General features: G+C 40.6%; 1 protein-coding gene across 3 annotated transcripts in view; it reads left to right on the top strand.

The window, feature by feature from the left end:
- Window positions 1–26,607, top strand: part of BRSK2 (BR serine/threonine kinase 2) — a 301,256-nt gene that overhangs the window by 245,042 nt on the left and 29,607 nt on the right. For all 3 annotated transcript variants that reach the window (XM_009102182.4, XM_009102181.4, XM_009102179.4), the window contains exons 10-13: window positions 2,939–3,103; window positions 3,845–3,942; window positions 8,980–9,130; window positions 22,717–22,777. In XM_009102182.4, coding sequence (XP_009100430.1) covers window positions 2,939–3,103; window positions 3,845–3,942; window positions 8,980–9,130; window positions 22,717–22,777 — 475 coding nt within the window. The remainder of the gene's footprint in view (window positions 1–2,938; window positions 3,104–3,844; window positions 3,943–8,979; window positions 9,131–22,716; window positions 22,778–26,607) is intronic.

The following is a 26,607-nucleotide window of genomic DNA, read 5'->3' as shown; positions in this document are numbered from 1 at the left end:
GTAAGAGGGCAAATCGAATTACCTATTATGGTAAATACCCACTCCTGTAACATTGAGTTATTGCCTTAATTGTGAAGGTACCAACTTGCTAAATCAAGAAAAAGAATAAATGTACTGGTTCTGCTTTGCTTTGCACTGATGCAAATGGGCATCTTGGTGAGATTCATGAGAAAATGTCATGGAGAGACTGAAAAAGTCCACCCTGATCAGGAATCACAGCCATTGTATCCACCAATCCTCACAAAAGAGGGTGGGTTTTAAAGCAGCAATTACATTCATGTGGGCCTTTAAAAAAAATATGTGATTTGCAGTAGTCACTGTGTGACATTGTTTGATGTCTGTGTGGGCTGCAATGCAACAAATTTGTCACTCTGCTAGACTGAGAATGGAACAGGCATTGCAGTCATGCCAATCACAGCCCAGACCCGGTGATTTTCGTTTCCTGAAGCTCTGAATTGCACTGCCAAATGACAAGACACCTCTTTGCAGATTTTACTTGTATCTGATGAGGAGGTGTGAAAATTCCTGACTGTGTCTGAGGCTGACCAGGTGCAGGGCATAAGGAAATGCCACCCTGGAGTGCAGGGAGGGTGGCAAGCTGTGCTCTCTAGAAATGGCTCCTGTGCTGATTGATACTAAAGAAAATTGTAGACTCTATTCAGACAAGGGCAGCTAGTGGGAAACCCAGGTTTCCTGGAAATTTTCAAAGACAATAATTCTTTTTAATCTCTTTTAATTACCTTAAGGACATCTGCTTGTAACACGAATGATTAATTAAGTCAATACTTTTCAGAAGTGAACTGTAGATCATTAAAAAGCAAAAACACTCAGCTGCTGTTCAAAGGTCTATCCTGCAAGAATTTATCTTAATGACAAGGTCATCACTGGATTTAATAGTGCAAGGTTATGAACTAATCATTGCTTATTACCTTCTGAGAGCTAGATCTTGATTCTAAGAGGTAGCAGTAGGAATAAGATGTTTCTTTAGTTGAACAAGGCTTTTTAAGTTTAGCCCTTAGATTCAGGACCATGGTGGCATTGCAGAAGATACAGATGCTTCTGCGAGACTCAAAGAGGGCATCAGAAGCTGTGTTTTAGTGGTTTGACGCACAAGAACAAATCCCAAGGAGCAGATTCTATGTCCTCTGTGTTTACTTACAGTACCCTAAATTGAGTAAAACTGATCAGGGTGTGTATTAGTGCTCCTTGTAAGAGAAGTAGGATCTGACCCATGTTGTTATGACCCATGTAATGAACACCAGAGTCTGACTCTATGACATTCATGACATTTTCACTGCTTCAGAAGAAGATAAAATGAACATTTCTGAGGAGTCTTTTTTGCAAGTGATGTCCCATAAGCAGCAGATGCCTGCCTCACAACTGCATTTCAACTTGCTTAAAAATGAATTGCAGGTAGTACTCAGCAATGTCCTGTGATTATCCCAGCATGTGACTGTCCTGTTCTGGATACATTGACTTAGTATTGCCTTCTTACCTTGGAGGAGATAATCTGCATTGGCTCTTTTTCAGGTGCATTGTCTCTCTTTTTGGTACACTGTCTGAGACCTTGGGCTCATGTATATGAACCTACCAGAGCTGATTTCTAACTTACACAAGAAAAACTAAGGACATTTGGTTTGGAACTCCTTTTTCTGTGTAGATACTTGGATAGCTTACACTGAGTCAGGAACATTTTAAACTGTGCGAGAAAATTCACAAGTTGTGGCCACCTTATTTCTTCCAGCATCAAAAAGAGGGATCTCTAGTCCAAACACAGCCTCTGTAAACAGCATATGGTGACAGTTGCAATATTCCTGATTCCTGTTGCCTGTGCTGGGAGCCTGGGTCCAACAGTCACACATTTGCATCACATAAAGGAAAGGGAGGATCCCACTCATGGAGCAGGGAAACTTCAGCATCGCAGGAAGCAGCCATTGAGAAATAGCAGAGGTTCATAGTAGATGATTGCTCTAACCAAAGCACTGACACCACCACCAAAACCACTTATTTGAATGAATAGAGTTTACATTATTTGCTCACTGCCTTCCAAAATAAAATCAAAGGATATTTAGGATGTCTGCAATACATATCATTAGTCAGTTAGATATACCCTGACACCTTGACCTGTTTCTTGCAGTCATGGCCTTTAATTGCAATGAATAATCAATATTTCCTGAGCCTAGTGAATGGGATGAGATAATTGTGCAGAAAGCCTGTGTTAACTACATTTGAAAGAGTAATCTGTTCTACTGCTAATGGTGTGTTCTGAGGTCTACCACTGACCTCAGGCATTGCACTTGAGCCAAAATTTTAAAATTTGCATGTCTTAAGAGAAGCAGAGAATGTAATGTTTGGGTGTGTAATTAAGCAGCATGGTTTTCCCCCAAAACCCTTTAAAGTGTGTCGAGTGGGAGCCTGAGCACTGAGGTCTCTTAATCACATTGGAAGTGTTAACGAAAGAAACTGCTGCAGTGCCAGTCCTAATCAGAATTGGTGAAAAAGAGTGATGGTTTATTCAGAGCTCCTTCTTCGAAAGGGAATCATTCAGCTTGTACTTTTCAGCCTCATAGTCTGAGGTCTGGCCAGCTGATGAGACAACATCTCTGAAAACATGTAGTGTTTTATAAATTAGGATGCTCAACAGCTGCTTCTGTTACAAGGGCACTGGTAAGTGAAGTTTCTATTGCCTTGCTGGCTGAACACAGACATTTCTCATTAAAGACCCAAATCCAAACCTGCTGGTCAGTCGTAGCCTTCATGACAGTTTCTTATGAGAATAATATCTGTCTGGTTGGAAGCTCTGGTCTCTCAGTGGGAATTTAGCAAGCTGTTTCCATCTGTTGCTGCAGGCTGTGTTTCAGAGTATGGGTTCATTTGTGACTCATGTTTCTTTTCTCTCCTTTCCCTCCCCCTTTCTCTCATCTTCTTTCCTCTGCAGAGGGGGTAAGAATGAGCCAGAACCAGAGCAACCAATCCCTCGAAAGGTGCAGATTCGTTCTCTGCCTTCCTTGGAGGATATTGATCCAGACGTGTTAGATAGCATGCACTCGTTAGGCTGCTTCCGTGACCGAAATAAACTCTTACAGGACTTGTTGTCAGAAGAGTAAGCACTTGCTGAGTCTTCATATCAATTGGGTGTCCAGGGGCTGGGATGCTTATGAGCCTGGGGGAGAGGTAGAGAGTGCTTTAAGTGATGTCTCTCTCTCTGAGTGACTGGTAAGAACTTCTGACCCTCTGGCTGTTCATTTGCTGGTGAGGTGTTGGGAGCAGGCATTGAGCCTTTCTTGCTCCATGGGTCAGAAGCTCACAGCCTGACCAGCCGTGGAGCCACTGTGTTATTTCTTCCCTAGCTGCCAGGCCAGGTCACTTCATTAACACATGGGCTGCACAGCCCACATGGGGAGGTATCATTGCTGATCTTTGTGTTGGATATGCCTTTGTTGCCAAATTTTTATTTATTTCAAATCTATGACTAAGAGCTGGTGTATCTCCTGAGGTGTTAAGAGGGACAGGTGTTAGAAAGAGCATTTAGAGGCTCAGGAGACCTGTCTGGCTGCCACCTTTGGTTTGGACTTCCTGGGGACACATAACCTTGACTGTCTGTGCCTCTGTTCTGTGTGTGGAACATGGGAATCTTATTTCCTTTCCTCACTAGGTGCTTGTTGGAGACAGCAAGAGTCTGAAAAGCTTTGCGGGTTGTGTATCTAGCTGTCATGTACATGACCACTTCCAACTAATTTAAAATAACCGTGACTGTTTATTTGATGAGAAAGTTTTGTGTACATGTTCACCTTTTTTTTCTTTTCAAATGCAAATATGTTTTTTTTTTCTTCTTTTTTTTCAGAGAAAACCAAGAAAAAATGATTTATTTTCTTCTGCTTGACCGGAAGGAGAGATATCCTAGTCATGAAGATGAGGATCTTCCCCCTAGAAATGAAATAGGTACTGCAGATATGACCTCAGTCACCATGAACCTGTTTGAACTAGTTCCTCTTAGCTTTTTTTTTTTTTTAATTCTGTTTTTATTTTAATTTAAAATTAAACCCTAGCATCACTGTTACCTTCCCAGTGAAATGGTGTACACAGCACTGGTAAGAATCCTCAGTCTGGGGCAGGCAGGTCTGTTCTCTGGTTAAACTAGAAGGCTTCATCTTTCAAGACATGCCTGTCTCACAGTGCAGAAACATCCAAGTAGGTCTTGAATGGGATCTTAAAAGATGTGCTGGGAGCCCACAGGCTGGCTCTCTGCAGGCAGATGAGGTTTAGCAGTATAATCTAGTGGCAGAATTTTCTAATTATGAGTCTCCTTGCAGTGTTGCAGAAAAGCTGCTCATGGACTTCAGGTAGTAAGAAGTTGTGTAGCTGCATCCCTCTGCAGTTATGTATGTGCAGATTCTCTTCTGTGTAACTGAATACATGCACTGCTGAAAGTGTGAATCATAACCTAGCTGGTTTAGAGTACATAAATCAAACTCCCATGTTTTTAGACATAGAAAGATTTTAAAATGCTTAATTCACAATACGATTATATATCTTACAAAGCTCTTGTGATACCACTTTATTCCTATTTATTGCTTGGTTTTTTAGGGTGCTGCTGATCACCACTAATCCAGACAACAGGAAAAGTGCTCTCCAAGGAGCTAGCTGTATAAATGACTCTTAATATGCAGACAAGTTTAATAAAGGATTAGTCACTTCTAGAAATGGTCTGAAACAGAATTTTGCATAGAAGTGTAGAGATTTTCAGGTATTGTACTTCAGCACTTTGAAGAATAGAAGCACTGGAATCTCACAAGTTTCAGGGCAGTCCTATACTGCACTGCATTTGTTAATGCTTCGTTGAATTATTAACCTATCCAAGTTCCAGGCTCCAGGCCCTATAGTTTTGCAGGCAAATCTCTTCTACAGGAGATAACTCTTCTTAGTTAACACAGCAATTTTAAACTCCTACCTGGATGGAGCTTCAGAGAGCATGTTAGCAGGGATCCTGATGAAGATGGGTAACTGTGCCAGCTGCAGGTCCTGTGGTCAAAAGCCCCTTGCTCAGTGCAGTTTGTCATCTAGCACTCTGCTAATCAGCTTTTGACTCAAACAGATTATCCTGCCATGTAAGGACAGCATCATCTTGTTTTAGAAATGCTTTTGTCATAAGAAAAGAAACAAGGTGACTCTAGAATCTTCAAACCCAGCATGTAAGTGAATATGTTGCTATGCCCTAAATGCATTGCATACCTCTTCCACATGCTAAAGTATTTTCATGGTTTGAACTGAAATATTATGGTGCACTCTTGTATTTTTTTGTGCAAGGAGTGAAAATATTTCCTAACAGGGATCACTGACTGCATCTATGTGCCTCACCCACACATTTGAGCATTATTCTTTGAGTGTTTGTATGTTGTATTTCCTCTTCCACAGGGGGTTTCCACATCCTCTGTTCCCAGCGGTATCTCTGAGAACATGGGGCAAGGTTTAATTAGGAGCAGTCATGTGTCTGATGAATATCTCATCATTAGCCATTAGCAATGGCCTTGCACAAACAAAGAAAAGCAGAGAACAAGTAACAGTTTAATAATAGCAGCTTGAAGAAACCATGTCCATGAGAGTTGTGCATTGTCTGAGCTCTTGCCCAAAAAAAAGAAAAAATTAAAAAAAAATCAGTATTTTGCTTTTTCCTCTTTGTTGTCGTATTAAGTCTCAGAAAGGATGGATACAGGTAAAAATATGGCCAGCTACAGGTTGCCCTTTCTTCTGGTGTCCCTTTGTCTGTTTCAGCTGTATGAAGTTTCTTCCAAGAGCCAAGAAGGGCCACTTCCACGTTTTTCACATGCAGCTCTTTTTTCTTTACTTGAAAACATGGGAATGAGAAACTTCTCAGTAAAAATAATGAACGTCAACTAATGTCTCCATGAGAAAAAGGATTTTGTGGGGTGAAGTTTCTTAATAAACCAGAGAACCAAAGATTGGGCCAGAGTAGATGTAGAAGAAAGAGATGCCTCATCCAAACTCAGAAGATGAACCTTTATTTCCCACCTTCTATGAGAAGGCAGATTTATAATAGGATCATTACCTGTATAATTTATCTTCGTATGTAAAAATCCTTAGGAATGGCTTTGCTTTTCTGATATGAAATAAAAGGAAAATGCATCCTTAGTACTGTTGCTGGGCTATGGCTTGATTTTTTTTCACCATGTCCAGAGAGTCAAAGAAGAGAAGGGCAAATACTGGGGAATTTCCTATTTTTAATTCCTGGGCTTATGCAAAATCTTCTACAGCTTTTGTATGACACCACCTAAGTCATTTTGGCAGGATGGGTGTGTATATAACTAATTCTTTAGTATCTTTCGACTTGATAGTAATGGTGCCCTGTCATTTCTTAATCAGACCTTTCTAAGCAGTATGTACAATACTTGCTACTCTCAGCCATGTGTACTGTAGGATTGTAGCCAATTTTAAATAGGCATCAAATACCTTTATTAGAAGCTCACCACATTAATGCAAGCTTTGGATGTATTTTCCATCCAACTTTTGGGAATTGTTCCTGAATTTATAGGTGTGTTTCACCACCTGCTCTTTTTGCTTATTCTCTGTCTTTGATAACTTAAAATATAGATTAGAAATAATTTCTTCCAGCATCTTAAGCATCAAGGGCTGATACAAAAGAATCATTTAGCTTGTTAGCGATATCCTTCTCCTCCTCAATTTTCTGTTGATTCCCTCATGGCCCCTCTGACTTAATGTCCTTCCCTCAGGTTTTCTCTTTCTGATGGCTGTACAAAAGACTGTCATTCAATTTTTTAGATAATTCCTCTTCATTTTTCTTCTTTGCTGTGTTTTAAAGTCCAGCTTTTAAGAAAATGGCATGTCACTTTTGTAAATGTCACTAGACTGAGTTTCCATTTCTGTTTTGAAAATTTGTGAATCAAATTGACTTTTAAAATATCTGTTCATAAAATATTTTTCTTGGGGTTTTCTCTTTATTGTTTAACTTCTCTTGTTTGAGCTTATTCATCACCATTCTTTTGACATTCGATGCTTTCTTCTTCTTCCTTCTTCCTTTGCTATTTTACTTTCCTTTTTTATGTCTGATATCCTGCTACAAAACTTGTATCCATTTTGTGTTACATATACACTCTGAACATTGCTGTTATGTGTGTTACTATGCTGTAGGTACACTCCTGAACCAACAGTTGTTCTGTAGCATGAATTCTTTCTCATGTTTTGAACTTGCTTGAAGAAGAAGGAGTTTGAAATATCTAAACCTTTTCCCAGCTTACTTTTGACCACTTACACATATGCACCTGAAGTCACACAGTATGAATGCTTTATTTGGTTTATCTGCCTTTGTTTTTCTGTCAGCTTTATGAACTCTTTTTTTTTTTTTTTCCTTATCTGGAGGTCATTGCCTATACCATTTTCTACTATCTTTTTATTGCTGGATAGAGTTTGAAATGGGGTGAGATACAACTGCACTTTTTATCTAATTAATTTTTAAGAGGAATATTATTACTGCTAGCACAAGGAATACTTGGGTTATACTGTAATGGGGTCAGTTGTTATCACTAATCCATTTTCATTGAACCATCTTAGCTTATGCTCATTGTTTTGAGGATAAGCTCTGCCTCAAAGAGATCTTGTTCTAAAAAACATGATGTTAGAAAGAGAGAAGGAACAAGTACATGGTGGGTGTGAGGAGGGCAGGATAATAAGGAGCAGGCAGTAGAGGTAGAATTGTCAAGTGTGGTATTTCTGGTTTTGCGCAGGAATCCTGGCAGAAGAAGAAGCCTTAAGGACTGGGCACTGTGAGCTTCTTTGTAACAGCAGGGGTGCCTTCTTTTAAAAGTGGTGGCTCTCCACTAAAATTAAAAGTGTGTCTATAAATAGAGGCAGGGAACTGAAATAGCCCAACTAAAGAAAAGAAAATCCTCCTGTATTTTTTTCTGCCTTTCTCCTTTATACTGTTTTGATGCCATGTGTGATGTTAGCTATAAAACATCTCAGCAGGTCTGTATTTGGTTCCCTGCTTCACCATGAAGGTGTGGATGATGTGGCAAGTCACCTTCTGCAATGCATTTTGGTATCTAGAGACTCTTGTCAGAGCAATTTGAAGGCTCCTCAGAACCTCAGTAAATGTTTGCCGACATCTTTAGGAATGAATAATTTCATTATTCATTGAATACCTTTAAATATCTCCTGTATCTCTTTTATATATCTTTATATATATTTTATATATTTTTAAATATCTTTTATACCTTAGTTTTCACTCTGCAAAGATAAAGTAGCACTCTGATACCTCATAGAATTGTTACACAATAAAATGTGTATAGCATTTCATTTACTATAGTAGTAAAAGCTGTATGGTGTGGCTCTCATTGAAAGATATGTCTCAGGTAGACAAGCATGTTTAATTTGTAATGCTTCTGAAGGAGGAAAAATATAAATCAGCAGGAAGAACCTGAAATCTAATCTTAAAGATGCAAAAAAAAAAGGGTATTCTTTCAGAGCAGAATGCAATTCTGAATGTACTCCTGTCCCTGTGTCACATTGAATCTGGCTGGCAGGGATGTGGAAGGCAAGCTCTAGCAACCTGGGTACATACACAGGATCCCTCGATGGCTCATGCTCTGCCGAACAGCTTGTGCTATAGCCCATGCTGTCACCTTGTATCATCCTGTTATTACTGTTATCAGCTTTGTAAGCTAATTTCTGCAAGCTGTGGTATAGTTGTACCTCTATTTTGCAGTGCTCATAATACCTTCAGGGCAGTGGCAGGGCTCCTTCTCTCTGCAGGTGGATTGCAAGTTACGTCTTAATGCTTGCAAATCTGGAACAAGGGAGAAACTACAAATGTTCACCTCCATCACGAAAAGATCTGTCTTTGTAGGGGAGGTGTGAGAGTGAAACTGTTGAGAGAGGATTTAACCCACCTGTGTGAGGTAAGTCTCAGCTGAATTGAGCTGACAGTGTTTTCTTTCCGGACAGATCCCCCCAGGAAGCGCGTGGACTCCCCAATGCTGAACAGGCACGGGAAGCGGCGGCCGGAGAGGAAGTCCATGGAGGTTCTCAGTGTGACAGATGGTGGCTCCCCAGTTCCTGCTCGCAGAGCTATTGAAATGGCACAGCATGGGCAGAGGTGGGTCTGTGCTTCACCCAGGAGCCCTGCCTGCCTGGGTCTGCTCCCCCCTTTGTGTTACACATGCAAAGGAGCTGTGGGGCTTTTCTGTTTGCACCAGCACTCATTACACCTTCCAGTCACATCTGCAACATGATCTGGCAGCCAGCAGTGCTTGTGCAGAAGTCCTGCCAGGGCCTTAAAGGTTCTGTTTGCTTGCAGCTGTTCCTCAGGAAGCCACCATGTCCTCTGGGCAAGACCCATCTCACCTCTTTTTAATTGTTGAGGACATGGGCATGCAGTCTAAGCTTACAATAGAGGCTGACTGGGTAATGGGAGCACATGAGGGCTTTTGGAGGTCTCAGACACGTGTCCTGTCAAACAGGATAAATTACCTTCTGCTTGTTCTTCTCTGTCTCCAGAGCCTACAACAGGAATCTAGGTGACTATCTGGGATTAGGTTCCTAGCTTTTGTGCACCAGAAGTTAAATGAACACCGTGCTCCATGCCGTCAAAACAACTTGAATCTGAAAAGCCCTGTCCAGGCATCTTGTAGATGCCTCCAAAATGTGCTGTCAGAGCCAGAATGCATCTGAAATGGCACATAAATCACCACATGCTTGTAAAGTGATGGAATAGGTATAATTTTCCTCTTTTCTATCAAAGAAAGTGTCAGTCTTGTGGAGACACAGCAGAGGAAAATGGTGTCTCCTCAAGGCAAGTTTTGGGAGAGTAAGTGAACTGTGGAAATTCACTTATGTGAACCATGGAAGTTGCTTCCTCAGTCCCTATGACTAGCCTAAGGGAAGCACATACATTTGGTTTCACACTTGCATTAATCAATTAATATAAAAGAAGACTTCCCAAAAATGAATGATGATGATGATGCTGTAACTTCTGTTTCAGTTTTGACATAATTTTTTATTTGTTCAGCTCTTAAGATCTGTTAGAATAAAAAAAAAAAAAAACCTGCTGTGCCCAGAAGCTCCCTTTGCTGGCTGAGAACTGGGAGAAGAACATGAAATAATTTCATAGATATTCCAGAAACCCCTAGAATTACTGGAAACTCTTCCTGGCAATTGTTACAGTTCTATCTGCAGTGAAGAAAGAGTGGTGATTTCCAGAATCTGCTAGGACATATTTCAGACTGGATATGTGACCCTGAGACTGCCATAAAGACTTCTTGACATGTTGTAGGTTGGAAACCTGTCTCAAATATGTGCTTTGGTGTGAGGTGTGGGCGAAGGAAGTGTTCAGGACAGGGTGTGCTCAGTGTTCCTAACAGGCCTCAAAGGAGTAAGGATGAGCACAGCATTGACTCCTTGTTCCACCTGCAGTGTTTACTGTGCTGCTGGGAGATGCTTGGGACATGAGACTTCCAGAGCCAGGCAGAGGCAAATCACTTCTCCCCACCCCACTCCCTTCACAGGGAGTGTCCAACTGAATGGAACAGTCAGGAGGTGTTAAATTGACCAGAGCGTTTTCTGAGAGCTGAAACGTTTTCTTCCAGCTCTGAACTTTGAATTTGGGTTCAGAAGCCTGAAGAGGCAAAGCTGTGTCTTGCTATCCAGAGTATTTCTTTTGCTTTTAAATGTCTCACGCGCTTCTGCACACAAGGAAACAATTGAAGTCAAAAGGTCCAGGATAAGTGCAGAGCAGAGATATATCCAGGCTACATATCAGTAAAGAAGGGCTGTGGCTTAAGGAAGAAGCAAAACCTGCAGGCACAAAAGAGATATGGGGCAATGCATACCACAGGTCAGGAATGGACATAGAAATGTGATTAAGGGTGGAGAAAGGGATGTAATAACACCATGATTGATGATGATGGGCATGGTAGTGCTTGTTTTCGAAGGGTTAAAGGGAAGATGTTATTTTACTCCACATGTGAGCTTCCATAATTCATCCCATGCACATGCAGAGATGACAACGGCACATTCCGTGCTGCTGGCAGCACAGTCGTTTATAACATGAACTGGCTTCATTACCAAACCCCATTGCACTGGGAGTGTCTGGGAACGATGCATTGCTGATGGGGCACCATCTGTCAGAGCACTCAGTAACAAAGTGACAAGTGCCTTCCACCTAGAATGGGGATTTTTAATGGCTAGTTGCATATTATATTCCATGAAATGACCCACTGAGAGTGGATTTTACAGCAGTAGGGTTTAGATCCCCAAGGGGGATGCTTTTTTAAGATTACCTTTTTTTTGATATCAAGAGACAACTATTCAGTGCTTTTATCCTACAGTACTAGGAAGATTGACCATGGAATCAGGTCTCCTGTTTAGACACAGATGACTTGTGTAAACATCTGGAGACACAGTCCCATTGCTTCTTCCTTGAGCTGGCAAAGGAACACTTCTAACCAGTGGGCAAAACACATCCAAGTGTCTTGTGTTTTAGTCCTACTGTGCTCTTTCCCAGTAGTAAACAGATGTTTGCATAAAGAGGATTTCTATTACATCCTTGGGTTTACATGTCTGTATCATGATTTGTGCTTTTGGTAACCATGTGGGGACCCTACAAGTGTCTGGTCTTGGCTTGTTTAGGGCAAATCTTTCCACTGAAATTTAAAACTTGGTAGCCTCCAGGCTGAGAACGTATTAAGTGAAAAATATAATCCTTCAGTGACTTGGTTTTGAATAATGGACAAGGAGAACTCACACAAAAGCTGCTTGTGGAGCTTACAGGCTCCTTGAAAGGCTTGAGCCGGCCTCTCCACGAGTTCTCCAATGGATCATTGTGAATGGCAAAGTTGGTATGGACAAACTCTAGCCCTTGTAAAACTGGTGACTAAGTTTTGTTAATTCTTGGGTTTCCCTGCTAGTTGTCAACTAAACCAGGTTCATAATTATGTCTTAATTACTTCTGCTGTTCTGGTATCCCCACCTCTCAGACTAGCTGATATTTCATTGAAATGTCAAAAGAAAAGAAGTAGGTTCTGAGCTTAGTTTAACATCAGCTAATTTGTCCCTTGTGCTAAAATCACACAGACTAGGAAGAATTCCATGGGAGCAAGAATCCAGCAGGGATGTGGCAGAAATTTTCAGCAGCTTTGCTCTGAGTCCAAAAACCATTCTAAAATGGGCTTCATTAACTATTCATTTTCTTCTAGTTTTTGAAGTAGAGAGCTTGCATGAGAGATCAGCTAACATTAGGAAGCAGTGTTCTGTGAAACACTTCTATATTTCACTATATTACCAGTGAAATATATTACAGAGAGCTGCCCTTTTAGCAAAGCACAGGGAATTTCACTTCTAAGCTGCAGGGATTCAGACCCAGGATGAGAAAGAAGGGCATTTCTCTATACACTGAGTATGGGGAAGAGAGTTGGGAGTTAAGTGGTAATGGACCCTACAAATTAGAATACCAAATGGATTACTGTTCCTCTAAGAGGCTCTATGGTCTGATTTTAACCTTTTCTGAGAGCATGCTTAGTGTTGAGGTCTTCTGGAAAAGTCGTGAGTAATGAATGCTTTGCAATTAATGCTTCAGGTGTGTTCTGTTTTCCCTGGACACTGTGACAAAGTAGATGGTACCTGGGTTTTAAATTGAATAAAGGAGAGCAGGGTTTACAAGTATGCATGGGGGAAGTCGACTTAGACCTCGGAAGTCAGGGAAGGATAATGAACTTGAGCACTGTGTAGGCTTGAGCCCTGACTGTAAAGTAAAAGAAAGGTTTTTCAGAGCATTGCTTAAAAAGGGGAGGATGGGTTGGGGGACTGGGTGTCCAGCATTGCTACAGGTGACTCTCTTTTATAAAAATGTCCACACTAGTAACTGTGTTTTCTCGCTTTGTTCCTGCCATAGTAAAACAATGTTCAGTAAAAGCCTGGATATCTCTGAAGCCAATCCCAAATTCAACAAAGAAGAAAGGTATAAACACTGACAATATGTTCCTCTCCTCTACCTCACTGCTGAGACCTTAAAGATGCAGTACTTACCTTCTCTGTGTGGGGACAGAGCTGTTCTCTCTTTCCTCTTTAGAGAGAAGCAAAGAGGGTGGGATATTTACAGCTCCACACTATGTATGTTTTTGTACAGTACCATTCATTTGAGGCTATCCCCAATGCAGCCTCGGACTGTACCAATGATTTCCCCACTCAAATTTCATCCTACTGCTATTTCTGGTTCAGTTCTGCCATGAGTAGAAGTTCTGCCCAGGGTAGAAGATGTATTTGCTTAAGACTTCTTTGGGAAGGATTGGAATGTAAAACAGTAGAAAAGCCCAGAATGTTCCACTCTGAGCATTAGGAACAGCAGCACAACTGAGTAAGTGACAGCAGTGGTAGGAAACTTTGGAAATTCAGTCTGATAGACAAAATATTAAGGACCTCTGGTAAGAGACAAACTCTTTAGGACTACCCAGAGAATACAGGAGGAAAATGTGGTTGAAAACAGGGTTTTTGGAGGATGATTCTAATCTAGCAGTTCAAGTGACAGATGCTGAAGAACAGAAAGGGTAACTTCCAACTGTCAACAGAGGCACAATGGAAGACAGGTAGGCCACCACATTTACAGAGTTTAAGTAGACTTATGTGGGTCCATGAACACAAAAAAAAGCTGATACTTTTGTGAAGGTTTTTAGTGTACATGCTGTTTCTAAACTTTTGGTCTCAGAGAAAGAGAATTTTTCTCTGTGTTGAAAACTGGCATCCCAAAGGATAACTCTTCATCAAAATGTAATCCTTATACATTTTGGACAAACACTAAGTTTACCCAAAGGTCACAAGTGTGGCATATGATTCAAAAAGGGAGAAGCAATGGCTTCCTTAAAGGAACCAATGGACTTCACAAACCATTCTTATTTCCATTTTCCCCTTTTCATAGAAATATTTCTGTATAGAGATAAAGGTGGCCTTTAAGCCTCAGGAGATTTGCAGGATGTGTGAGGGACTGTTTTGGCTTTGTGGAGTCTGAGACAGTCTTTTGTGGTCAGTGTTTCAAGTCCTGAACCTGCCACAGTGAGAAACATCATGCATCTGCAGGAGACATTGTGCCTCACGTGGTGTGTAAAGCACCCCCTCTAAGATGCCAGAATACCAACAAGCATTGGATTGGACCTGAGTTGTTAGCAACCTTGTAGTTCCACAGCCATGAAGAGGTAGTGGTTATACAGCCTTTAGTGGCTGGGCTTTCCTGGACTGTTAGCATAGACATGGAAATTCCTGTTCCTTTCTCTGATACTCCCTATGTGTAAGTTCTGCTCTTAAACATGTGGCACTTCTTTCATTAAAAGTTAGTCTAACATTACTCCAAAGAGGAGCTTTTTCATAGTAATTAGATCCAGTAAAAGAGGTGCAGAAATTTTTTCTGTGACAGGAGAGGAGTCTTTCAGTGGATGTTCTGAGCGCTATTCCTTGTCCCTCTGTCCTTCTCTGGCAGCTGCCTCAGCTGTATTAGGAGCAGAAGAAATGACACTTCTGTATCTTCTGTGGGAATTTCTTAAATCCACATAGGCATTTTGTGTTCTCTCTCAAAGGTGGTATTTTTCAGACAACAGGAGGAGAAGGTTAGGGCACTACACAAGGATTACCCACAGTCCTGCTCATTTAAGGACCAGGCTGAATTTCTGAGGACCACATTCACTGTGGTCTTACCTCCCTCCCACGACTAAGAGTTCAAGTGGGGGACCTCAGTGGTGGGAATGTGAGAGAACCTGGATCCTACATCTGTTATCCACCACATGAAAGGAAGGGGTAGGCAGCAAAGAGGACCCCAGCAAAATGGGGTCACATAAATCAGGGTGGCCATTAAATTTTTGTTCAGTGTTTAATTGTCCAATTTTATGATACCTTTTTTAAAGGAATACTGCATCTTTAAGGGTCCCTTCCCTCTAGATGCACATGGTTGTCTTAGTAGCTGAGGCCACTGTCCCTTTCTTTTTCTTTTTCTTTCTGACTTTCTTTCACCCCCTCTTTCAGTGCTTCTCTTCTTCTGTATCTGGGTTGCTGCAGCTCCGTAGTTCACTTGCTTCAGTATTATAGGGAATGCACATGTCTGCGCTTCTGGGTCTATTGTGTCCTGGGATTGTTCATTTTTTTTTAAACCTCATTCCCCCTTTCCTTTACCCTATTGTCAATTTGCTTTCCATTCTCTTTGTTAACCTCTTCAGTGCCTTCCCTGTTGGGAAAATGACTTGAAAGAAACATTATTGAACCTTCTTGCACCCATTCTATTTACATTTGACTATTCTGCATGTGTGAATATGGGTGTATTTTCTGTATAAATATACACACAGGTTCCAGTATATGCAATGGGTGTCAATTTGCTCTTCTCAGTTACATCACTGTAGATAGATTGGTACAGGTATAATTGAGGACAGCATTTGTTCCTAAATATATACATATATTTGTGTATATATATATATATATATATATATGAATTAGATTTTACCCAAATTTGCACTCCACAGGCTGAAATATAAATGGAGTGTCACTCAAACACATGAAAAAGAACTTACTGTAATGCTTCTTTCCACTTCTCTATCAATGCATAGCACAACAGCTTTTTTGTCCTATTCTGACTGCATTTTCATTTTAACTGTTCTCAAAACTGCCTTGGTGGCTCAGCCCAGCACTTGCAATGTTGATGTAACTGGAGGCATGGCTAGTTGCACTGAGCAGTAAACTGTGAAATCTACTGGGCATATATTAAATTTGGCATTTCTGTCTTGTGGTGAATGGATTTTCCTCACCCAGCCAGAGGTAGCTCTGGCAGCTTGGGAGCCTCTTATTGAAAATGGAGAGAATGAGAAAGTGACAGAGAGGAAAAAAAGCATTGCATCCAACTTGAAAATAATTTGGCTTAATAACATCAAACTGCTTTTTTATTTCTAATCTAATCTTTGTTAATGTGAAAAGGTGGTGACATTTTCCTGAGTTTGCTTACCTGCACTCCTGAAAACTTAATAACCTGACAATTCTATTTCCATTTTGAATGCTTTGGTTAGTAGATAAAAATTAGGAATACTGATGTTTTCAATTGTCACTGGCCTTCAAAGTCAACGTGCCAGAGATTCAGTCTGCTTTTAGAACTGCTTTTTCAAACTCTTTTCAGCGCAGCATTGATTTATTCTCCATTCACATTTGAAAGATTTCTTTAGCAACCTACAAGACCCAGAGACTGAATTTATTTTAAATGAAAAATGAGATCCTGGAGCACAAGATGGCATCCACAGAGATAAGTGCTGGGTTGCTGAGCTGGTACGTTCTAGCTGATCTGAATTCCTGACTATAAGACCATCATGACTAATAAGGCAGTATCAAAGCAGATTCACAGCTTGAGCTACAATCTTGTACCCTGGGCTCCCAAGCTGGCTCAGAAATGCATGCTTTAATAACCAATACATTTCACAGTTCATTCGTGGCAAAAAAATAAGTACTTCTTACCAGGCCAGCTTGGGGGACAGAGGGACACTGCACTGAACAAACTGGGGACAAAAAGAACAATTTCCTGGGTAACAGTGTGATATAACTGTGCCTTATGTAAGAGGCAGAGAAGAAATGCAGCATGAAGTGTGAACCCCATTGCTCTGCTGACTGCTTTAATTGCGATTTGGCTGGGAATTTTTTTTTTTTGCAGCCTTAGTGTGTGCCTCTCCATATTCCCCAGTGCCAAAGTTGGATGTGTCTGCAATATGTGAGTGGGACAAAAGTTCTTTTCTGGTCAATGAAACTGTCCCCCTAGTGTTCCTGGTCTCTGGAAAGACTTAGGCACCGGTGGCAATGATTATGACCGTTCAGTTCTCCGAACAGTATTTCACTCTGCTTTTCCTACTCTTCTCTCCACCTGCCTCCACACCCCTCTCTCTTTCTTTCTCTCTCTCCCTCTCTCTTATTTTCCCTTTCCGAGGATGGCGAGTGCTGATCCATTGGGGTAAGCTCTAGTTTTGGATTATTCCTGTTGGGGGACCTGTTGTAACTTTGTAGAGGAACTTTTCATTTGCAATTTCCAAACACAGTACAGGTTCATGAGCTTCAGTGACTGAGGCTTTACAGCAGGGAGAGAGAGAGAGAGACGTGGGAAGAAGCATTTTTGGTGCTTTTGTGTGTATTTGTGTGCTTTTGTGTTGGAGTCACACTCCATATAATTTACTTTTGGATTCTTTTTTTGTTCCCTTATTTGTCCCTCTATTTCAATGTCTGGGCACAGAAACTATCCTCAGACACTGTGCAGATACCAGACACCTTCTGAGAAAGAAACCTATTCTCTGTTTAGCACTTTTGTATCTGTTTGGTATTTTCCAGTTAATTTGATTCCTAATTTATCCAGTTTTCTTCTTTTTTTTTTTTTAATGAAATTGAATCCCATCCATGTTATTAAAAAAATGCTGGGTATTCCCTCTCTTTTTAGAATACGTTTTCTTAAGAGGTGAACAGATGGCCCTAGAGACAGATATATCTTCAAAGCTCTGTATTTTCAATAAAACCAGTATAGGTACAGCTAAGAATGCAATCATGCTTCAAATTAAAGTTCCATTTATAAATACTGAAGAGAAGAAGAATATTATATTAATAAATTATTTAATAAAACCATTGTAATAGATCATTATAGACTACAGTAACAACTTCTTGTGAGGGTATACATTGAGAAAGCTAATTAGCACCAGTAGCATTTACTTCTCATGTTTGCAGCATGCTTCAATATCTGTTAATTCTTTCTAAACCATTTATAGATGGAACTTTAGTATAATTGGCCAATTAAGGAGGGTGGTGCTGTTCAACATCACCATCTGTATGGGCTGAAAAGAAGAAGAGGTGTGTTACCAGCACCTGCACTTTTTCCTCTACACTCTCTGTAAGGCTTCACCTTACAAGTGGTTGTTACCATGAGCAGACCTTCTGACTCAAGCAAGAGTATTCCCAGTTAGAGCTGTCACGGTGTTATTTGCATAGTTGGGACTGTAAGACAGTGGAACATCCAAGGTATTCTGTACATATTCCCTGAATCAGGGGGTGAGGAAGAACAGTTTGTACCTTTCAGACATCCAAAAGTAAGAGTGATGAAATTTAACACAGCCTAACTGCTCACCTCTTCCATGTTGATTCAGGTCATTGTCAGGGGTCTCAGACCCTGAAGTTTCAGTTTAGATTTTTTTTGGCTTTGAGTGAGCAAGGAAAGAGGAGTATCTAATTCCACCCAATTCATGCTTGAAGTAAATAAGAGGTTGGCTGGGTATTTTCTGGAATGACTTCCAAAACCACACATGAAATCAAACCAATTCAAAATTTCTAAGGCATTTCACCCAGGGACACAAGTCTGATGCATCACTGCACGCTGCATGCATGCTGCAGGCTCCCCTTCTTGGAAGCATGGCTCCAGCTTGACCGGCTAAGAGGCTGCATTCAGCATCCTGGTAAAACTGTGCTATGCAAGCAAGTTCTGCTGGGTCTGCAACGGGGTACCAAACCTGCCTTGGATTGTAAGAAAAAGTTCTAGGAGGTGGTAATTCAAAGAAAAAAGAAATGCAAAATCTGACCTAAATGTTAAATTCATGCTGTGAAACCTTTATGTTCTACTGGTGTGTCCTAGCAGGGGCACTGCTTAATACATTTGGGAACAGATCTGAGAGAAGGGTGATGGAGAGATGCTCTGTACATGTGCTACCTGCGCAGGGCAGTTACCAGGCCAGCTGCACTCTCCTGTCTCCTGTTTCTCTCTGTCTGTACCTCAGCAGTGTCAGGCTTCAGCCCTGCACCTCCCAGGAAATTCTGCATTCTCTGAAATCAGCTGGAAAATAGATTCAAGCCCCTCAGTTTCAGAACACTGGTCTGACATGAACTGGGCCTTGTGTGGCTTCCTCTTGACAGCAGCTGGCTAAAATGAGTACAAAATTACTTTAAAATGAAGGACCTTTCAACTTTGATACTTTGAATTATCAAATAGATTGAATAAGGTTTAAAATCATCACAGCTACAAACTCCAGCCCACACATGCAGATTTCGTTTCAGTCCTTTGCCTCTCTTTCATAGCTCAGCTGTCTCCAGGTTATTGTCAGTCTGTGGAATGGGAGGAACAGCCTGCAATGATCTCAGTGTCCACCTTATGTTTAGAGTGCCCTCTGCATCTTCCCCCTCCTAAACCTTGGCTCTGCCTCCCTTATGTTTTGGGGTTTTTGAATTCCTCCCTCCAGGCTTGTCTAAACAACTGTGTCACTAAAGAGTCTCTTCTTGGGTCTCTAAATCTGGCAGTTGTGTTTGAGGGAATGCTCTTTATCTGAGCAACTGCCCTGTCTTTACAGCTTGTATTTTCAACAACGTTTTGATGACTTCCGTTGAGTTAATGCACAAGCACAAAGGAATGCAAAACACAGAGCAAAATGAGTCACACACAGTGTTCACAGTTTCCTGGATTGTTGCATTTAGTTTTAAGTTACTGGAATAATTACAGATTTAATACTTCCAGTAACATTTGATGCCTGTAAAGACTCTTAGGAGGTTATTCACTAATAAATGCTTCTCACGAAATAAATGTATTTCATAGCCATGGAGATGATGTCGTACCTCTTTCCACACAAAAGACCTAAGAGTCTACCATATTAATGCTGCCTGTAGGGCCTCAAACTTTAATTTTCTGGTGAGAAGGCTTAAAGTTTAAATTCCTGTTCTTTCATTACAGCATCTCAGCATAATGCAACATTTTCATTCCTTTCTTTTGGCCCTGTCCCAGTTCTGTCCACCTGACTCTGAGATACAGGAGCAGTGCATGTGATTGGGTTTTTTTACAAACTGAATTACAGCATTGCTTAGCTGAAGTGATCATGATGAGAGGGACAAATCTGTCATTTTTGCTTGTTAGCTACTTTTTGTTATGGAGTACAGAACCACGTAGTAGGGCACGCTACTGAGAATCATATCCCATTTGTAAAGGTAAATTATGGGAGATTTGTTTAATTCAGGAAAATGCAAGGAAAATCTCCTCAGTTTTGTGTCATATCCTGTACTACCACTTTCTGGTAAAGGAGGAAGTCTTCTGAAAATGTATAGCTCTCTTTTCACCCTGATGCTTAAACTGAGCACAGGCTTTTTAAAATTCTTTCCACTGCTCCTATATACAATTTCCAGTGTGGACAAACTGAAGCTTGCTATAGGGCCTACTTTACTTCTTACATATTTTGCATGTAAATCAGCAGCAGAAATAAATCTTGCTCAATAGCAATCATGTGGATACTGAATGCATTTCCAGGAGGATTTCATACTAACTCTCTCTTATGTCCCCTGCCTCAGGCTCCTAGGCTGGATGAAAGCACAGTACACAACAACTATTTTTCAAATATTGCTTCCAATAAAGAATTGGGATTTGGGAGGTGGGGACTGCCATATTCTGCCCTACATGTGTGTGATCATTTTTGTAAAAAAATAAGAGGCAATGGGGTTGGGAAGTGAGGATTCAGGACTGTTGGAAACACCTGATTGCAAAAAGGAAATAGCAGAGTGGAGCTCTTAAGCAAGTGTCCTGGAATTCAGGTGAGTGTCAGAGAGGATATTCCCACCATAATTAAGAGCTGGTGGGAACATCTCCTTTAAGTTGGTGTATAACTGCATCTCTGGGCACCTGAATGCCTTCCACATTTGTCCAAAATAATCTATGGATTCCTCTTGTAATTCATGGTTTGGAGGAAGCTTTTCCTGATGATTCATGCAAGGAACATTTTAACTAAATGGACTTCCCATCTGCACGACACATCTGTGGTGCAGTCAGCCACTTCACTTATAGGAAAGGCACATACAGTAGTCTTTCAAAAGTGGAACAGACAGTTCTCCCCTTAAAATTATTTTGCATAAACCTTTATGATCTGGTTGTACCAGATCTTGATGGTACAAATTTAGGCTTAATCTAGTGCGAAAGAATGCCAAGAGTGAGCCTCTCGTTTTTTACTGCTGCACTATGATGTGCAGATTACATCAGGGGTTTTTTTACAAGAAAAAAAACCTATGTGGGAATTTTCTGCGTAGAATGAGTGCCCCAGATTTTCACAGTGCCAGCTGAGATTTAATCTGGCCAAAAAAACATGCTGTGAGTGAGCTTCTGGTTTTCACCTACTTAGTGTGATGGACAAACCATCCGGACAGGGGATACAAGTAGAGAAAGCAGAACCTGCCATTGTGTTCAGTTGTAGCTTATTCTTTCCTTGGGAATACTTCCTCTTTTGCAGTGCACTTATTTTTAAAGAATTCTGCCACTAGAACTTATTAAATAATAAATGTCTGGGAGACCATTTTAGAGCCCATTTTTTCTGTATTGTTCTACAACAGCTGAAGAGAGTACGCTGATACTGTTTATGGTCTAAATTTGGTTTATATTCTTATGTATGAGCTGACATCAAATATCTGACCTATATCAATTTTTAATGTATATGTGTATGACCACAGACAGACACATATTAAAACATATACACTCATACACTCGGTTTTCTACAGGAATTTCACCTTTTCATGTTTGTTACCTGAAGGCAAGTAATTGCTTTCATGGCTCCTGTTTATAGGTAGGTTATTATAGGTAGGAAACATTGGTAGTTTTGCTGTATTGACATATTGCTGCATAGTGGTTGTTGAATGAATAGGGTCTTAGCCAAATTCTCTCCTGTAAGATGTTTCAGTCTTCAAAACAACTTTCTTTCTATTTAAAAAGGATAGAAAGCAGCTGCCTCTGGGGCTCACTCATGTACAGTCACACATAAAGCATGGGGTTTTTTTCTGCAGGGCAGCCCTCCTCCTAGGAACTTCCTCTGCTGAAATGTTTGTGCTGTCTGCCCTGTCTGCTCTTCCACCATGTTTAGCATAGCACATTTGCACATTTTATTGTCAGCAGCTGACATTTTCCATAGGTGGCCTTTGCTGGAGAGCATAAGACCATTAACAGTATAGGTGACCTTGTCAGCAGATGGGACAGTTCACTCTCCCTTGACTGGCCTGTTTCTGAGGGCACCTGAGCTGTAATTTTGGTATTAGTAAAGTCATCAATAAAAGCAGAGAAGACCTGGCTTGCTTAGTGCAGCAGCAAGAATTCTCACTGTAGAGCAAAGATGTGAAATCCATCAGTGAGAAGCTGGAAAGGGCTAAGCCAATGCAATCTTTGATTTCAGTGGGAAGTCATCACATAAGAAATGATTGTGTGCTTGAGTCAAGGGGACTTGGGGAGTTATTATCTGGAAAAACTCCCTACCTTTGTGCCTTGTAGACATGGTGCTTTTCCATGTTGCTTGTGACAGAGAAAGTCTCATTTTGTAACCACCAGCACTGTGCAAAACAGAATTCTTAGCAGAAGTTTGAATGTCATCACCATACTTTTGAATTGAGCTGTTCAGCTTGCACAGAGCAGACCTAGTAGCTTCTATGTGCCTGTTGACCAAAAAGAAAGTAGCAACTGCCTTAATTGAAAGGGATTATAGTATTCTCCTTGAGCAACAGTATTTCTTTGATTTGGGATGGGGGAACAACTGAAAAATGTGACAATAGTGAAAGAAAAGGAAAGAATTATGTCCTTTTCCAGTGACAGCCTCCCTCCTCCTCCTCACTTCATGCCTGTGCCTGTGGCTGGTGTTCAGGGTTGTTACCTGTCCGAGTTTTCTGAGGGATGTTTTCCTTGTTGTGTCCATTCAGGTCTCGGTCAATCAGCGGAGCATCGTCTGGGCTCTCCACCAGTCCTCTCAGCAGTCCAAGGGTAAGTGGTGCTGCTTCAAGATCTGTTGGTCCAATCCACTCACACATGCTTGATGCTTTTTGACATCTGTTGCGCCAGAGCTGTGGCTCTTAGCTGGGATGTTTTGCTTTTCCTTGGCAGCTTGTAAATTTTCATGGGTGGTGAGGGAAATGTTACTTACCAATGCAGGTGGAGAATTTCTCTTATGTGTTCCCTGCACCATTAGCAGGGATCTCACCGTAGCCCTGCCCCTTTTCAGTCTCATGAGCACACAGCATAACATTGCTAGACTAAATACTCCATATCCAGCTGAGGTCTGCATATAGCCTGGTTTCAGACCAAATGATCAGGAGTCATTTCACAGCTGCCTTCAATTAGGTCACAGTAAAGCACCAAAGCATGCTGGTTATCTTCTGTTTGCCTCAGAATAGCTCAAATTAGGAAGTCAGAGAAAATAAATTACACAAATTTGAGGGCTAGAAAATTTAAAAGGAAAGTAAGAAGCTGACTGACTAGGATGAATAAAGAACATTCAAATCCCTATAAACAAGATACTTACATATGCACTTTTTAAGCATACAGTCAACTAAATACTGATACTCAAATAATACTGATACTCAGCCAGTACAACACATGCTTGATAGTACATTTGTTATGAAGTTGTAACGGTTTCTAAATGCAATGACAGAGGTCTGCCTCTTCTTGTTAACTTATTTAGGATTTAAAGTGAGTATTCCTAGTGCTTGAAAAGGTCAGCTAAGTCACTTTAGGGCTGCAGTGCCTAACAGGAGTCTAGACCTCATGAAAATGTCTGTTGGGCTGTCACAGTGCTTGTTACCTGAATGTATGGCCCAGAGTCTCTTGAGGATTTCTCCATACGTCTTCTCATGAAGTCCCATGACTTCATGAGAAGATGCCATCCCCCACTAGAAATTGATATAGTCCATGTCTTAGGCTATGGATACATCCATGGATCTACTCTCAGTTATATGAAGATAACATCAGTATTCCAAGTACTTGAAATTGCTGTTCCACCCTAAGATTCTGTAATTCTTGTGAATAAAGACACACTTGTCAGCTCTGAGTTTATAGTCTAGTGAAGCTTCCAGCACTTTGCTTAATTGAATTACTTTCTGAAACCTGTTTTGGGCTCCTGCTAATTGTTATCCTGTTTTGAAACCAGCATAAGTGTTCTTGTGGTCTCCTCTATGTCTTTAAAGTCCTAGGGACCAGTGAAAATCCATTTCCTTCTTTCTGCACTGGTACTCCTGGTTGCCAGTGAAATGGAGCAGAGGTCTGAGAACTCTTACGCTACTGTAAAATGTAGTGGAAAAGAGCATGGAAGCAGTTTTGTGCACAAAATAAGCATCAAACCTAAATCTTGATTTCATTAATTGATCTCTTGGGATCAATTTCTGACATCTCAGTAGGACAACATCAAAGAATAGGTTTGACAAGATCCCATAATCACTGTATCTTACCATTATTACTTAATAGGCAGTTGGTTAAATAGTCTTCAAAGGGATTTAGCAATCAGGTGGCATTTTCAGCAGATCATAATGATTCTAATGCTAGTCACATTTGAGGCTTAAAAGGAATGTTGGAATAAAAATCATATTTTTTTAAACGTCCTTACCTATGCTTCTAATAGCACCTTAGATTATTGAAAGAGAACATGCTTTAAAAAACAAATACACCTTTCATTTTTTGCACTGCTTAGGTTCAGATCTATGAGAAATTGAATTCAGCAACAAATAAAAGTTGTCACATTTCACAAGATCTTGCTAATGGTGTTCCACAATGCACCAGCTGAAAATGAGACCTAATCTTGTTCTTCATTTCATTATTAAATATGTGGTAATTAAGGATGCCTCTTCAGATTCTTAATGGCTTCAGAGGGAGTTGAATCATACTTTATTTCTTTCAAATCTGCTTCTCAAGCCATCATACATGTAGGATAGGAAAATTGCAAGGAACCATTTGCAATTAACAGTCATTGAGTTTTATCCATCAGTGTCATTTGCAAATAGTTAATAGTCAGATGCTGATAGTGACTTCCACAAATTAAACACTTTCCTCATCTTTTCCCCTTCCTTGCTCATTGACAATGAGAATCTAGTAACATGACAGACTTAAGTTTAACTTTACAATCCTAATAATAATACAAATGTTTTGATGTACTGATTTTCCTTTAATTTTGATGGATGGCCTAACCCTAAGTTCTTTGAAGTAGTTACAAAACTTTGATGCAAACAACTTAGAGACAAAAGTCTTAAATACATTTCTACAGTTTTTAAATATGGCAACATTGTGCTAATCCATCACACCCAAGAAGGAACTCCCTAGTGAGTGTGTTCACCTGGGACTGAGGTTTGAGGGAAGGTTACATGTACATGGTATGTCTGGTTAGTTCTTTTTTGAGGCTTTTAGGTGTCAAGTATGGGTAATAATAATGGTGATGGTGTAATTTTTCATAGGTAATACTTCATAGAAGTCAAAGGGTAGACCAAAGCTGAATATCTTTAGTAGTGATTTCTATTTTTACAATTATTCCAGTACTTGTAATCTGAGGTGGTAATAGCGATGATTTCTCAGGACTTTTTTTTGTTTTAAATGTGATTTTTAGCTTGCTAATGTCCCTTAAAAGGCTTCTACCCTTCCAAGTCTGTCTATTGCTGTTTGCTGTCAAAGTATGAATGGTTTCCCAAAATACCTCTTAACACATGTAAATGTCACTGTTTGGGAAAAAAAATCATAATCCCATTTTGATACCTCAGTGATGGATTATGAACTTTGCTTGTCTTTTTTCTTTTTAAACTGTGTCTTACAAAACAATGGCTCCCCCCACCCTCTTCTTAGACTTGAGACTTAATGGCAAGTATTTCTGAGACTTTATGACAGAAATTCCAGTTATCAAGCTATCCTTCAATGCAGTGAGGGATGTTGGAGGAGAAGCATAAAGTCTGATGGAAAGTATAATCTCTTCCCAGATAAATAAATTTACCAGACCTTACTGAAGTTTTTGCTGTAACAGTTTAAAAATCAAACACCAATCTGAGTTCCTATATTTCTCATGGTGTTGTGTGCTCTGAAGCTTCCAAGTGAAGGCTGAGCAATTTAACCTTCCAGATCAGGGGAGGAGAGTGGGTGCCCAGGTGGAATCACTCTCCCTTTTTCCCCTTTTTCTGCAATGGGTGGCTGCAACTGGTGCATTACCCAGCCAGGGGTAAAGAGGAAGGAAAGAGGTTCTGACTGGTGTGTGCAGTAACTGTGTGTATCCCCTGCCACTCTGTATGTATCACACACCTGTTCTGAGTCTCATCTCTCTACTGGGTTTGCATATGGGCACATGGAGCTGAAAGAGGTGGTCCCTTTCTTGGCACATCTCAATTTGTCTGTGGCTTGAGTGGTTCTTCTTCCCTTTCCTCACCTCCCTACAGCATCGTGCTTCTCTCACTGCAGGGCAATCAGAACAATCCCAGAGAGATGGCATTTCTCTCTTCTTTTTTTTTCTTGGTTACTTTCCTTTTTTCTTTTTTCTTTTTTTCTTTTTTTTTTCCTTGTTCCTTTGTTGTACTTTTCTTTCTGTTTTTTTCCTTTGCTGACACGTGGTTGGTTAATATGATGAAGCCTGTTATGACACTGTTGTTCTTGCTGCTGCCGCTGCTGCTGCTGTTGTTGAATATGCTGTGTTCCCAGCTAACTGCATGTCTTTTTTTTGTTTTTTGTTTGTTTGTTTGTTTTCGTTTCTTTGCAAAATCCCTCCCCCCCACTACCCCTTCACCTCCATCTCCTGTGTCTCCCTGTGACATGGTGCATCTTTGTGACTCGGATGGATTTTATTCTGACTT

Source organism: Serinus canaria, chromosome 5 (assembly GCF_022539315.1).
Source record: "Serinus canaria isolate serCan28SL12 chromosome 5, serCan2020, whole genome shotgun sequence".
Taxonomy (NCBI): Eukaryota; Metazoa; Chordata; class Aves; order Passeriformes; family Fringillidae; genus Serinus; species Serinus canaria.
Note: the sequence above shows the minus strand (reverse complement) of the source record. Positions and strands in the feature narration are given on the sequence as shown.